The sequence below is a fragment of the Apostichopus japonicus genome, chromosome 9 (assembly GCF_037975245.1).
Source record: "Apostichopus japonicus isolate 1M-3 chromosome 9, ASM3797524v1, whole genome shotgun sequence".
Taxonomy (NCBI): domain Eukaryota; kingdom Metazoa; phylum Echinodermata; class Holothuroidea; order Aspidochirotida; family Stichopodidae; genus Apostichopus; species Apostichopus japonicus.
Genome location: NC_092569.1, coordinates 27,438,644 through 27,453,900, shown reverse-complemented (window position 1 = coordinate 27,453,900; position 15,257 = coordinate 27,438,644). Strand labels below are relative to the sequence as shown.

The 15,257-nt window shown below is 37.7% G+C and overlaps 2 protein-coding genes across 4 annotated transcripts in view; both read left to right on the top strand.

The window, feature by feature from the left end:
- LOC139974357 (fibrinogen-like protein A) overlaps positions 1–15,257 on the top strand; it is a 148,189-nt gene that overhangs the window by 111,733 nt on the left and 21,199 nt on the right. Inside the window, exon 1 of one of the 2 annotated variants that reach the window (XM_071981438.1) lies at positions 9,028–9,213. The exons of the other annotated variant lie outside the window; for it this stretch is intronic. Within the exon in view, the coding sequence (XP_071837539.1) occupies positions 9,123–9,213 (91 nt within the window). The 5' untranslated portion in view covers positions 9,028–9,122. Of the gene's footprint in view, positions 1–9,027; positions 9,214–15,257 lie in introns of those variants that run through there. 2 annotated transcript variants of the gene reach the window in all.
- Positions 1–15,257, top strand: part of LOC139974360 (fibrinogen-like protein A) — a 76,959-nt gene that overhangs the window by 40,503 nt on the left and 21,199 nt on the right. The gene's annotated exons all lie outside the window — the stretch shown is intronic.

Below are 15,257 nucleotides of genomic sequence, written 5' to 3'. Positions count from 1 at the left end.
ATATATGATATATATATAAATCAAGGAGAGGGTGTACTTTAAAATAATATTGATTGTGTTAAAGTCTGTTAGAGGACTGGGTCCTAAATATATCCATGATATATTGGTAACCTCTGACCGTAGCAGAAATACGTTATTGATAGAGCCTCGAGTTAAATCCTCGTATGGGTATCGCTCGTTTGCGAAGGCTGGACCTAAATTGTGGAAGAAGCTTCCTGACAGCCTTAAAGAAATCCAAAATGTTGTTACTTTTAAGAGGCAATTAAAACACTACTTATTTGTCAATGGTTCTGATTTCAGCCAGAATCTCGACCAGGTTTGAGTTTTGTATCGTTACTTTCAGATTTATTTAGTTGTTTTCCAGCACAGCAGTGCACACAGTTTTCTGTAGTAGTTGTGCTTATAAGCCTGTATTATTATTTTTATAAATACATACATATATATATATATATATTTTAATAAAAATAAAAAGTAAGATTTAGCAACAGCTGACATATAATTTACTACTCTACTCGGTTTAATTTCACGATTCATAGAAAATGTCATAAAAGTTTACACTGAATAAAAAATCGCACCCTAAAACCATTTGATCGCAGAGATCACTTGTGTGATACAATAAAAGAGATATATCAATCGTATACATGCATGCAACAGAGCAAAGATAAATGAAAGAATAGGATGATAAGAGAAGGTTGAAAAGAGGCAGTGTGTTTACTTATGAATCTTCTTAGCAATCAATAAAACGATGTTTTATAGAGATTCAAAATGATGCATGAGTGATTGCTAAAACTTATTAAGAATATGATATCCCATCACTCAACCGTTGACAATATAACCGTTATATCATTAAAGATATAGATCAGGGTAAAGACAAAATCACACCTGCATATATCACACTGAGGTGAAATGAAAAGCTGTATTTTGAGCTGTATATGGTTAACTTGATTTTGTTAGATTCTGACTAAGTCTCAGTTTAGTTGCACATAATTTGTTACACCATAATATCTCACTAAGTAATCGGTATGGTTGTCACGTCACCGCTGAATCAATCACAGTACAAGCAACGCAACATCGTTCAACCGATCACATCACAGTACAGTCGATCACATCACAGTACAATCGACCACAACACCATACAATCGATCACATCACAGTACAAGCAACACATCATCTTACAACCGATCACATCACCGAACAGTCGACCACAACACCATACAATCGATCACATAACCGTACAATTATTGTCGAATTATTCTATTTTGTATTGTTATGTAAATACTTTTCTTCTTTCCTTTATACAGGGAGTCTTCTACTTTGTTAAGCTGTTGTACGCTTTTTGGAGGACTTCCTTCACACTGTAAATGTACACGTGAAAAACAAATAAATAAATCAAACCAAATCAAACAATCGATCACATAACCGTACAATCGATCACATCACAGTACAGTCGATCACATTACAGTCGATCACATCACAGTACAATCGATCACAACACCATACAATCGATCACATCACCGAACAGTCGACCACAACACCATACAATCGATCACATAACCGTACAATCGATCACATAACCGTGCAATCGATCACATCACAGCCTAGTCGATCACATCACCGTACAATCGACCACATCACAGTACAGTCGATCACATCACATTACAATCGATCAAAACACCATACAATCGATCAAATCACAGTACAGTCGAACACAACACCATACAATCGATCACATCACAGTATAGTCGATCACATCACAGTACAATCGATCACATCACATTACAATCGATCACATCACAGTACAGTCGATCACAACACCATACAATCGATTACATCACAGTACAGTCGATCACATCATAGTACAATCGATCACATCACAGTATAGTCGATCACATCACAGTACAATCGATCACAACACCATACTATCGATCACAACACGATACAATCGATCACAACACCATACAATCGATCGCATTGCCATGTGTGTGTGTGTGAAGGTCATTTCTATGTTAATCTGTCAATGAAATTGATTTCGCTTTTTTTGTGTATGAAAAGCCCGTTCTGTTTTTTGAGTGTATTTTAATATTATTATGATAATTTTGTTAATGAAAGGCCTATATAGTGGAGCATTAAACCCCGTTGAACCGCGTTTGATTAATATGACATTTACTTACGGGGTTTTTATTACGGGGTTTTCTTTTTAATATCGTCTACCATGTTCAAAACGTGATATCTGTGCTATTATCAGAAGCAATTACCGCATCGCTGAGAATTAATATTCTCTTTATGATAACGAGAGCTTTTTTTCTGATTTTGAACAATGAGATGAGCCTATACAAAAACTGTAATATAACTTTATGAGACATGAAAGACCAATGTTGTATATGTTCATGGATTTACAACTATATGATATAGTATAAAGGAAGTAATATCCAAAGATTAATCACTAATTCGTATATGGACGTTGCGTCCATTTTGGTTCACGAGTTGGTACAAAAATCCAATGTTTTGTAGATATTTATTCCAGTTATTGGATGACTTTCATGGTTACCAACGAAAAACCCTTTGTGAAATAAACCAGTAGAGTATGAGAAAGGAGCTTTCACAACTATTTTCTTGTGGAGTTTTTAATGCTGTCGGAGCTCAGCCGTTGCATAATAACTGTTCAAATAATATGTTTAAAAAAATCGTGCAAAAGTGCTCCTTTTCATAAATCTTAGCGCTATTTTCTTAATGACATAACAATTTCCCCAAGTGGCGCACTAAACGGGTGCCATGCTACAGCCCCTATGCCCCCCAAGTTCATTACTGTTTTTGTAAACCATTGTGTAATCAGTTCAAGGCTTTGCCAAAGATAGCACCATTTTGCTTTTAAGTCACCTAACAAACACAATTTTCTCAAAGGGGAGGGGGAAGCCTTAGACCCCCAGTACGGCATTCCCGGCACGGGGGGACAAAGGAAGAACCCGCCACGGGTGCCAGCTATTCTAGGTACGCCACTGGATTTACCATATTGTTATAGATATAGTTTCTTTTCTTGTTCCTTTATACTCTTGTTGGCTATAACTTGGAGTATTCCTATTCATTGGAGTCAAAAGGTTACCGACCTACAACAGGCTCATTTTTTCCGTTCACAAAATGGATGTAAACGTAATCATGCAAGGTATATAACGGCCATGGCATCATTTCTTTTCTATTTACCCGTTGTAATACATCTGGTATCAATGGAGGCGTTAACGTTGGTCAAGACGATAATGAAATGAGGACCAGAGTGGGGGAGGGGAGGGGTGACTGACCGGTCGGCCAATCGGAGATGGGCACAGAGCAATGGGGGTGGGGTGGGGGAGGTTATTAGCCGCCAAATCATATCCGATATTCAGCAAGTGTAGTACAATATTTATTTCATAGTTCTACCTACGCGTGTTGTTATCACTTAGAGAGTAAACGAAAGAAATAAAACGTCTACAAATATATATTTTTTAGCTTCACTCCCATTCAAGCAGGTTTGCTTATATTTAAGGATGAATTTAGTCTTAATACGTCATATTGACTGTCCAAGAAATAGGAATGAGTTGAGTGTCGGTAATGTTTCTGTTTATAGTCTGGTTTGCGAGATATTAATCTTTAAAGTATGCTCAAGTCCTGGAATGCTCCTTTAAGGATAAGTCGATGATGACTTCAGTTCCTCAGTGTAGGCCTAAATGTTAATCCATTGTTTAACAAGAGCACAACGGGCACTATGGTTCCTTGCTTAAGTGGAATATTAAAGTGTTGTAATACATGTACCAGCTATTAACCAATAACTGTATTCCATGTTTGGTTACAATCCGATTTAAGGTTGTGGAGTTATTGGAATTTTAATATTTTGGCCTCTCTCCAAACAAGAGCTCAAAGGGCACAATGGTTATAGTGGAATATTTAAGCGTTGTATGTCATCACTCAATATCATAGTATTTATGCCCAGATGTACCATATATTAACCAAACACTGTATTCCATATTTGGATACAATCTGATTTCAGTTTTTGGCGTTATTGGAATTTGAAAATTTTGTCCCCTCCCAAATACTTTGGCCCAATAAAATTTGCGTCTAAATGGCCCCAAAAATATTTGGCCCAAATAATGTGGCTAAAAGATATAATTGCCCCCCCCCCCCCAATATTGAATCCCAAAAACTGTGGACCCCAAAATATTGGGCCCCACAAATTCGTGCCGGAATGCATTGAGGTGTAAATAAAACATTTGGGCCCACGCAGCCCATATATATATGGGCTCAGTGGGCCCATAAATCTCTCTCTCCACCTCTCTCTCTCTCCACCCACCTCTCTCTCTCTCTCTCTCTATATATATATATATATAAATAATATATATATATATATATATATATATATATATATATATATATATATATATATATATATATATATATATATATCTCTTATCTTCATTTCTGTGTATTTTATGTTATAGTCACCTCCAGGTAGATCATACCAGCGTATGCTTGATAGAGCATCATCTGCTGCCATGTAGTCACCATTGAGGTTAGAATTTGCACAGCTCCTGTACCACCAGGCACCATGGTTACTATCAGCACAGTTAGTACTCTCTGCTTTATCATTGTCCCTGTCAAAGGTACTGAAGGCAGAGTAAAGATGAATACTCAAAGCAATACCACCAGGGATAACTCCATCTAGTATGTCTGTGAATTAAACAAATAAAGATATTCCCTTAAACTACATCAATCACAATTAAGAGACCTATCACAATATAGACACATTAAACAATTAGTAAATATGATTGGATATATGTTGCATCTGTAGAGTGATATCTCTACATATCACTACACAACAGAACATTTGTGCTTAATTTCTGTGATTGTCTGCATCACATATCACTGTTGTATTTGAGTTGTGTTATATATCAGAATGTCACTGTTTGGAAGTTGTGCTTGTCTTTGTGTGATGACTTAGGATGTCACTGTAAGAACATTATGCTTGGTCTATTGTCTTATCATATCAATGTCTGTCATTACGCTTTGTTTCAGTGTTGTACTAGCATATCACTGTCTGTCGTTATGCTTGGTTTATGTGATGTCTATGCATATCACTGTCTGTCGTTATGCTTGGTTTTATGTGATGTCTTGGCATATCCCTGTCAGTCATAATGCTTGGTTTATGTGATGTCTTAGCATATCTCTGTCTGTTATTATGCTTGGTTTATGTGATGTCTTAGCATATCGCTGTCAGTCATAATGGTTTGTTTCTGTGATGTCTTAGCATATCTCTGTCAGTCAGTATGCTTTGTTTCTGTGATGTCTTAGCATATCACTGCCAGTCAAATAATGCTGTGTTCAAGTGATGTCTTAGTATATCACTGTCATTCATTATGCTTGGTTTATGTGATGTCTTAGCATATCACTGTCATTCATTATGCTTGGTTTATGTGATGTCTTAGCATATCTCTGTAAGTCATTATGCTTTGTTTCTGTGATGTCTTAGCATATCACTGTCACTGATAGAAATATCAGTTTTTGGTTCCAATGATAATTTGTAGTCATGCAGGTGGATGAGTGATGTGTTTGTGATGGGTTGCTTTTAAACTTGATATCTCAAGAAAGGAAGCTTGGACCAATTTCATATTAAAAATGTTGTTGTGACATGTTGAGTTCAAGAATCATGAGACTTATTGTTTTTGGTGGTCAAAGGTCATGTGTAGTCAGAATGTGAAAACCTTGCAAACCATATCTATATGCTGAGCACAAGAAGACAATAATTTTGGTCATCAGCTGCCGATGTGAGTATTAATTGTCACGTCTCAATACTCTTTGCTAATTGGTCTAATGCAAGCGGCAGCAACATTTGGGATCGATTTAAAGCAAAAGAAGGTACACATTTTCATGCACTTAATCAACAGTCTTTCTCCAACATGGAGAAGATTGTAATGAACTTGGTTCCTTGCTGTGGAAATTTACTCTTCAGGTAAGTGTGTGACTTGTCTTTCTCTTTTTTTCTTAATAAGCTGTACAGGTTTTTCCTCACAGAAATTACTCATTCTCTGCAATTGTGTTAACAAGGCAATGGTCATCTGATGTCAGTAGAATGTGATTTCAAATCCATGTGAACAACATGATATTATTAACTGGACTGGATTTTTTTTGTCGTTTGAATATTCTTGTCAGAATCAATACATGAAATCATAACAAAAGGTGAAAGTATATTTCTGAACAAGAAATGCTGCTAGTGAATATTGTTTACTCTGTGAGCCTATAATATGCAGTTTTTAAGTAGTTGTCATTGTTAAACATCGTGTAAAATATATTTCAAAACAATTCAGAACTTTTGGTATTTACTGTACATAGGTGCAGTGAATGTGTTTACATCTAGAGGCTCTCATACAGAGCAACAATTTGAGCTCCAGTGACCTATCAAATGGAAAGTTTTATAAATTGCTACAAAAGATGTCAATGATGCCATCTGTGATTTTTCAAAGAAACGCTAGAGTCAATCAGACCCCCACCCCCCCATAATAAAAGTTGTGCCCCTTCCATGAACAAATCCTACCCAAAGGAAGCTTGATGTTTATGCTGAAAACCTTTATACCTTGCCTTCTTCTGCTGTTCACTGTGACAGGACACAATAAAAAGAACATAGCAATGATGAAATCTTGTTTGTTATCCTTTTCTTTGTGCTTTTCATTATTTTGCCTGTACCAGTGTCCCTCTCCACCCCACCCTGACTGCATGTAAGAGGGAACTAATGACACTGTTAAGGTTCATCACATACTACTAGTCAGAGCCTGACAATGTTCCACTCTCCCCCACCTCCCCATCCCCACCCCCATGTTTTCATGTGGGACTTTTTTCCCACACAGTCACAGGCCCTTTTAATTTTTTTCCATTGTCTCCCTTCTCCTACTCAAACAAAGACCAGATGTGCTTTTGTAATCGACTTCTACAAGCTTCCTAGGAGACAATAGTAAATAATTTGAAAAAAAAACACTCCTTCTAGAAGCAACAATACCCCTCCCCAAGCTGGTATTTAAAAATCCAGTGAACCCACTTACTAACATAGAATAAGTTTTGGGTAAAATCAATTGCTGATTTCTACATACTGTATTTATTTGACATTATTACAGTACAGTCATGGTGAGATTGAATATCTGATGGCCTAAAGAAAAAACGCATGATGGGCGATGTATGGATAAAATGATTGTTGCTGTACATAATAATAGGATCATTTAAGCAAGCAAACCCTCTTATTGTAGCATCATATTATTAAATCTATGGCTGATGCTATAATATTACTAGTGACTTAGTTCAAGCAAAGTTTCTGTACAACTAGCCTATTATGATAATTTAGGAAAAAATGCAACATCAAGCATCCACTTATGCTATATATTAAATGATAGAAGTTTTCGCCTTTGAGCCACACTTCGCAAATCACGATAGGGGTATATCGTTGCACGGTATGATATGATTCATGGATAGGTATGGGTTCCACTATTTCTGCTAACGCAAGTTAGCTCTATACATTTTCCCCGCTGACGCACGAAAGTTCTGTACAATATGATGTAACGTTTACTTTTGGCATGTTCGATGTTGATAAACGATGGGGGAGAGTGGTTTTTAGTTAATCCTTTTATTAACTGTAATGCGTTTAAATCATTACATAAATTAATGTCAATCCCTTATAAATCATTATTAATAATTGAGAAAGGGGAGCTTAGAATCATATTAATCTCTTCAATGGCTTTGTCATATTTCAATTAATAACAATGTATATTCTCCACATCAAAAGATAATGGTACAGTCCAAGTTGAAACGGACGAGATTCAAGCCAAAATAAAGATGGGGAGGAAGTTTGCCGTGAAGAATATCTGTTTTGAATTGTTAACCGGATTACAAGTTTTCGTGAAAAATGCTTTATAGACGACCAGTTTTTCGTTTTAAGGGTGCAATTTCGTACTAAATCGTTCGAGCATTTCAAATTTTGGCATCCTAAATACCAAAATCGAGTTTCGTCTGTCGGATAGAAAAGGAATGGAGCATAGGCAATAGCTACGTAAGATCAACTTTCCCGCGAGTACCACAAGAATGCCCGAAGCAGCAAAAATCCTGATGTCCGTACCACTAAAGGGCGGATTTTCAAATGTCGGAGGTAATCATACCTACTGGCTAAACAAGAGTACAGTACTGTACCCTTTCTATGCCCCTACCTAAATCAGTCGGAAGAATTTTGGAATCCTCTTAATGTGAAGTTTTTCATCTTACCCCCCCCTCTCCCCAGTACAAAACAGTTGTTGCGCCCCTACTGTTAGCTGTAGAACAATAAAGGGCTGATCGGGGTCTGACAGAAATCACGTGCAAATTCAAGTTTTCCTGATACACTAATATTGTTGTGATATATAAATGCCATTACTGCCATGCTCATTGGTTACCAGAAGTCTCCCTTTACGGACTATATATGCGGATACACATGTGTTTTGCTGAAAATGTCATTTATAGTGTTTGGTCACTTTTCAAGAGAATCGTGGTATCCGAGGCGTAGGAAGAAAGTTCAATCGAGGGAAGGGAGGAAGGGGTGGGGTGTGGGTGGAGTAGAAACCTCGAGGGGCAGCAACAACCAATCATTTTCACAAGACTTGTTTTACAAAGAAGAGAATTAATGCTTCAAATCTAACTAGCTGTGTTCAATCTATCTGCACATTGAAGGCATAAACAGTCAATTGAGACTAAGCAATTTTCATTGCCTATTCAAATTGTCTGGGGTATCGTCTGTAAAACAATCGACCGCTCATCAGCTTCCAAACTTCAACTAATCAACTAATTGATATGATGTGAATACGGAATTGTGTACAATCAGCTCCATGTTGTAATCACGATGTTGAACTTGAATATGCATGAAACATTACATACGTCATCCACCATCATGACCAATTAAAAGACATTATATGGGTAACTTTATTGGACGCTTTATGAAGATGGTAATAAATACTGGCTACGGTCAGTAATTCTTCATTAGTATCACAGAACGGCAAGACATACATGATACGTACCTACTTACCACAGGAAAAGACATTTGATAAACTTAGATCGTTTTTCCCTTTCCGCCTCTGGATTTGTTCAAAATGGATAAAGGAGGATTAAAGCAGTGTCGATCACCTTTTCTTACTCATCTTCTGATTGATGTCATTCTGCTTCTTGGAGGGAGGTCTCAAGGTAGGCTTAATTTTACCAAAATGTACCTTTTTAACAATGATATACGTTAAGTGCCCATGAGTGAACAACAGTAATAGTGTTCTGGGAACAACCATGTCGACATAATGGTATACCTAATTTATAGCCTACAAGTGATTACCTCAGAAATGCATAACGTCACATTTATCTTTTCTTCTTCTGGGGATGGACCTCCAGATCTCCCACATGACGGAGTTCCCTTCAACGATCCCAAAGTCATACCAGTTATCTTCGTATAAGAGCTATAGTGAAATGTTATATGCTATACTTCCAGCACAATTGTACCGTAGGACTATAAGCCAGCGTTGCCAGCCCCCCCCCCCCCCCGCCAGCTCTAACAAAAAAAAACAACACATTTATGTTGTTCAATCCGACTTAAGGTAGCTATAGGCCTATAGGCTTGGGTAAAAACATTAACCACGTTTCACTCGATATTGCTCATCTAAGAGTCCCCCAACTAAGCTTGCACGGTTTCGTGAAAACCCCAAACCGTTTTTTTTTTCTTGCAAAAAACCGAATCTGGCTTAAAAACCGTTTTTTTTTCCTTCCCGAATTTCATTGAAAACATTCAAATTTCTGACGGAGATGTCGCGATCGCTAAGAGGCGTATTTTTGAAGCTATACCAACACTGCTGTAAAAGTCTAGTAGTAGAACTTAACTTAACTTGAAAGTAAAAATGTCGAAAAGAACTGTGTTAGTGAAATTCTTTCTTTAAGTTTTAACATCACGTACAATTAACCTTTGTCTTGCGTTTACTAGACTTCACGAATTTCAAGTTCGTGTTCAGAAAAAACTCACGGGTCAACCCAATCACCCGATTGTCTCGTCAGCAAGAAAACTACTCTGATAATGACAGTAACTATTTACTTACAATCGTCTAAGAATTTCTGGTAACTAAGGAAGGGTTTGCTCAGTCGGTTGCTTACTGTTTAACCTGCTAATAATGATAAAACAGATTTCGTTGGAATTAATAGATAACAAATTTTCCCCAGATGGAGAATCTTCCTAAACGTAGATGTTAATGTTAATACCCCCTCCCGAGAAAATCAATTGCTCTACCCCCATATTCACGCTATTAAGATGTTAACAGCGTTTAGGGGTTTAAGATGAGCGTAAACCCCACTATGACCAATTGGAGATGGTAAAAATATATTCTTTACAATATGATTGGTCCAATAAATTCAGTAGTGGCTGGCAAAGTGTTCGAGGGTACCAACTGCACGAGGCTCTAGCCATGTTCACGGGTGGTGTCTTGGCGGTAAAATAAATTTCTCTTCAAGGAGTGAAGAGAATTTGCCGTCTACACTTTCGAGTACAAGTTGAAAAATATTGCTGGCAAAAGCGGGGATTATAGGACGGCAGAGATTATTAATTGTTTACGTTAAATTGGAAACACATGTTCATCAACGTAAACGAACAACCAACTGAGAGTCGCCTTGTCTAGCGATAATTGATAATTAATAGTGAAAGGAAACTTGCAAAGAAAAGAAAATCTATTAGCGTACAAAGAAAAATTGTCCAACAGCAACATCTGTAATTTCCAGCCATATATGCAACATTTTAACTCCTTTAGTATTCCTTGGCTCAAGCCTGCCTGACGCCAGGTGTTTCTTGTGAATAATAGACTGTGATTGGTCTAATGTTCCTTTTGCATCTTTGTTGTTCAACTAACAGAGCCCTGCTCAAATGTTTTCTCAATGCTAGGCCTGTGTTCTGAGCCAGTTGCGTGTGCGGCTGTAAATGTTGTTTGGTTTTGTGGATTGCGCCATGTACCTTTGAAGTTTTAACGATCATTTTTTGAACACGAACTGTTCTCAATGTGTTTGAAAAGATTTTCTCCATATCCTTACGAACAACACAAAGAGGACAAACAAGTTGAATATAGCAATTTTTTTTTAAATGCATCTCGTCATTTGAGTGTGTACTTCTCACAACTAGTAACGTTGGCAACCAAGGTCAGTTCAATACTACAAGGTCACCTAACTGATTTACGCATATAAGGGCTGCATAGCCTAATATTAGGCCTAGCTATCCACACTCAACACTGGTATATGGCGTGTGCCAATCGTAGTTGCCAATGTCGTCTAGCAGAAAAGCTTTCGCTTGTTGTAATTTACTTTTATATTGCAAAAAGATCAGTAAATAGGAGAAACCAATAGGAGAAGTCAACAAATGATGGATGGAAGCTTTAACTTGCTTTTTTTTCTCCAGTATTTGCAATTAAACATTTCGGAATTCAACATTTGATGTTCAATAAGTTTTTTTTTTTTATTGAGATTGACCGCCAGACTACCTTTCATAGGAGCAGAACTATGTCAATCTCTTTTCATAACTTGCTCATTGGATAAGAAACAAATCTTCAAGTTTCCCACTGAAAGGTGTTAAAACAAATGTTCGAACAAGTTAAGAAAAAGAGTCATTTTTTGGGGGAAAATCCCGGTCGCCAGTGTAATATCCTACAGTATGGAACATACAGCGTACATGGGTATACGTTGGTAAATATACAAAAAAATGAGAGAACTCAATTATTAAAGCAAGCAGGTATTTTGTTGAACTGCCTTCTACATTACAAGAGCAAGTGAACAACTGATATAGAGAGGAATTAATTTCATATAAGAAAAAACATGGCATGTATTTGGTGGGACATGTATTTTGATTCATTCCCTATGTTCTTGACATTTAAATATTATTTCTGTGATCTATTTACATACATATGATTTGTATAGTGTTATTGTGTTTGCACTTTAATTTCAAAGTTATAATACGATTGTCTTTGCTTATTCCTGGCACCTTGCCAACTTCAGGTTGGCGTCATATTATACTTCTTATTGTTATTAGAGTAGAACGCGTGGACTCAAAAAAAAAATATAAAAAAATAAGTGCGATTCACTAATATTTTTTGTTCAATAATTTGAGAAATAGTGTTACACAATTTTCTCGTCTGCATCTGGCAGAATAAGAATAATACAATATCTGTAGTAATCATGAAAATGGTCAAACAGCATGACATGGCAATGGTCGATGCGAAGATTGCGACCATACACCACGAACCTAGCTTGTTGTGCTGCGCGATATCGATATCTGCTGAAAATATGTTCAGTGCTTTTCCACCTAGCGCAACAATCTATCAAAAGATTGGCTCCGTTTGTACTGAGCCGAGGTATCAGGTATTCATTAATTGCCTCGAGTCAAATGAATATATGCAGGCGCGGATCCAGGGGGGGGGGTGAGGTCGATCTTGGCCCACCCCCCAAAAAAGAGAAAAAAAAGAGAGAGAAAATAATCAAATTAAACGCCAATTTTAAACAAGTAGGACGTCAGTAAAGCGGTTATCCTCACAAGTCAGCCAGGTGTGTCTTTCCGTGCCAAAAAAATTCCTAACAATCTCAGTAACAATTTTCAGACCGAAAAGTTTCAAAATTGAGGTGGTGTTCGATTTTTTTTGGGCGGTGAGGTTACAGAGCGGTAGGCTGCTAGGATGCGCTAACGAATTTTTCTTGAGCAAACCCCTAACCCTTCCAGAATATTGGATCCGGCCCTGTGGTGACGGAACGGGAGGGGATTGGGGGCTAAAGGCATTAAGATTTTTGTATCATCTCAACTCATCTGATAGAGTGTAATACCATATTTCATAGATTTTTTTTTCTCATCAATTGAAAAATTGCAGACATGAGATCCATATTTTCAGGCTAGGTACATGCAGCTTAGAATACTCGGGAAGTGCCGTTTCCAGCCATCTGGGGGTTTGTAAAGCCAAAATTTTCTTGTAAGCTCCGCGCCAACCGATGATGGAGCTCCGCTTAGATAGTCTTACGTTCAGGCGCGGTTGGACGAGTCATACCCCCCCCTCCCCTCTCACAAATCTTGCATCCGCCCCTGATATGTCATTGAATATTCCACAAAACAACTCTTTAATGCCCACGAAAGTGTGGAAACATGATTTTCCACTACCAGTGGGTAGAGATGAAAGTATTGGGAATTCTGAAATTCCTGCAAACATGCGGCTGTGCCTGTTCACTACTCACTACTGTATCGCCTTAAAAAATGATGAGTGGAAATTGTTTCTCCAGGACCGTATCGTACCGTGGGTATCGAGTGCTTCTGATATACGAACTTACGTACGTCTATGATGATATGCACTGTACTGTACTGATAAAAACATGGGTGAATTTCACTCCATGGGAGTGATCACTGAGCACATTCCGGTATAAGAGTGAATTTCCACTCCATTGGAGTAAATATTAACTCCTAATAGAGTTATATTCACTCATATTAGTTGTGAGGGTTAACTCCAATAGAGTTAAATTTCACTCTAGTCTTTTAATTTGAAGTGCGCCGAGTTATCACTCAAATGGAATGAAATCCACTCATTTGTTTTTAGAGTGTTGCTAGATATATGAAGAAGAAATTTACATACTATTACATGTTATCGGTCATCGATGGCACAAAAACCCAGATTCTGATGACAGCTGCCTCAAGAAACCCAATAAATGGCCTAATTAGCACCGAGCCACCAATGTGGACCATTACCGAAACATCGATGAGTGTTAGTCTTCCATCCCCTTCCTCTAATGCTATTTAAGTCCACATGTGGGCATATCCTGCAAACCTACCGGTAGCCCTCAGGGGTTTGAGTTGGGAGAAAGACCTTGACACCTTGAAACGACAAATGATGCCAACTTCCCTCAAGTTAAAAGTCTGGCTGAGTTGGCAGGGCCAGTCAGCATGAAAGAGAAAAAGACTTTTTTTTGCATTTCTGTCACCAAAGTTGCACATCTTTTTGGTTGCTATTTTGCCTCACAGGTGCCATCTCCTGTGATCTGGGGGTGCTGAAATCTCAAATTTTCTCTCTACGCTCCGCGCCAACCAAGGTGGCGCTCCGCGCCAACCAAGGTGGCGCTCCGCTTAGATAGTAACCTCCGGATCCCCCACAAGAAAGAACAGCCCCCCATTGCCCCCACTCAAAAATTCCTAGCTACGCCACTGCTTTTTTGAATATCTTAAGCCTTTGTTAATTTTAATAGATTAAATTAATTATTTAGTTTTAGTCTGTACATGCTATTCTAAAATGGCATCCCACATCTTTATGTAGCACGGTTAACAATAAACAATCTCAATAAATGAAAATCAATCAATGTTGCAGCTCATTCTACTAGGATATTATTCTATACTTTATGATGCCAAATCCTACTTTTGTGTCTAGAGTTTTGAGGCTATTGATGCATGCCTTGCTGTACTACAAAGGAGATTCACTGGAATTACTGCAGGGTCAAATACAATACTAACCCATATGGAGGAAATTAAAATTCTAAATGCAGCAAATGGCATAGCTTTTAGGATATCAGATCAGCTTGTGAAAACAAACACCAGTGACATTGATTTTCCGCAGTTTGATGTACAGCTTACGTTGTTAAGGGGTACTACTCTTCAGCAATTTCCTGATGTGAAAAGAATTACATCAATGAGCACAATCATTTCTGCTATGTAGCAGAAACACCCAAATTTCCAGCCCTTACTTTCAGAACTTGCAAAACTTATTCATATATATTTGTTGGCTCATTTAAGTACCGCTTCAGCTGAAAGATCGTTCTCCACACAGCGTCTTCTAAAGAATTATCTGAGAAGCACAATGTCACAAAAGAGATACAACAGTCTGATGTTATTGAATGTACACAAATCTAAGACCGATGACTTGGATTTCACCGTGGTTGCTAAAGACTTTTATTCAACGAATGAAAACAGAAGGATTTTTTTGGAAAGTTCTACATTATGGATGGAGAGAAGTATAGATGTAGGTTGATAGAGTCATGTGCACCATAACAATATTGATAGCATTCTAACACATCATATGTAGTTAAGTTATATGGCCGTTGGCCGGCATGTGTATCGGTTTATAGCATAACGAATGGTGGTTATGGAATGAGAAAGTGCCCCTCTGATGTTGTTCCCAGTGGACTTTTTGGAAGCTTCCTACCCCCTGAATGCTTACCTGTCTATTGCAGCAATAAGGTGGTCCACTACCTGG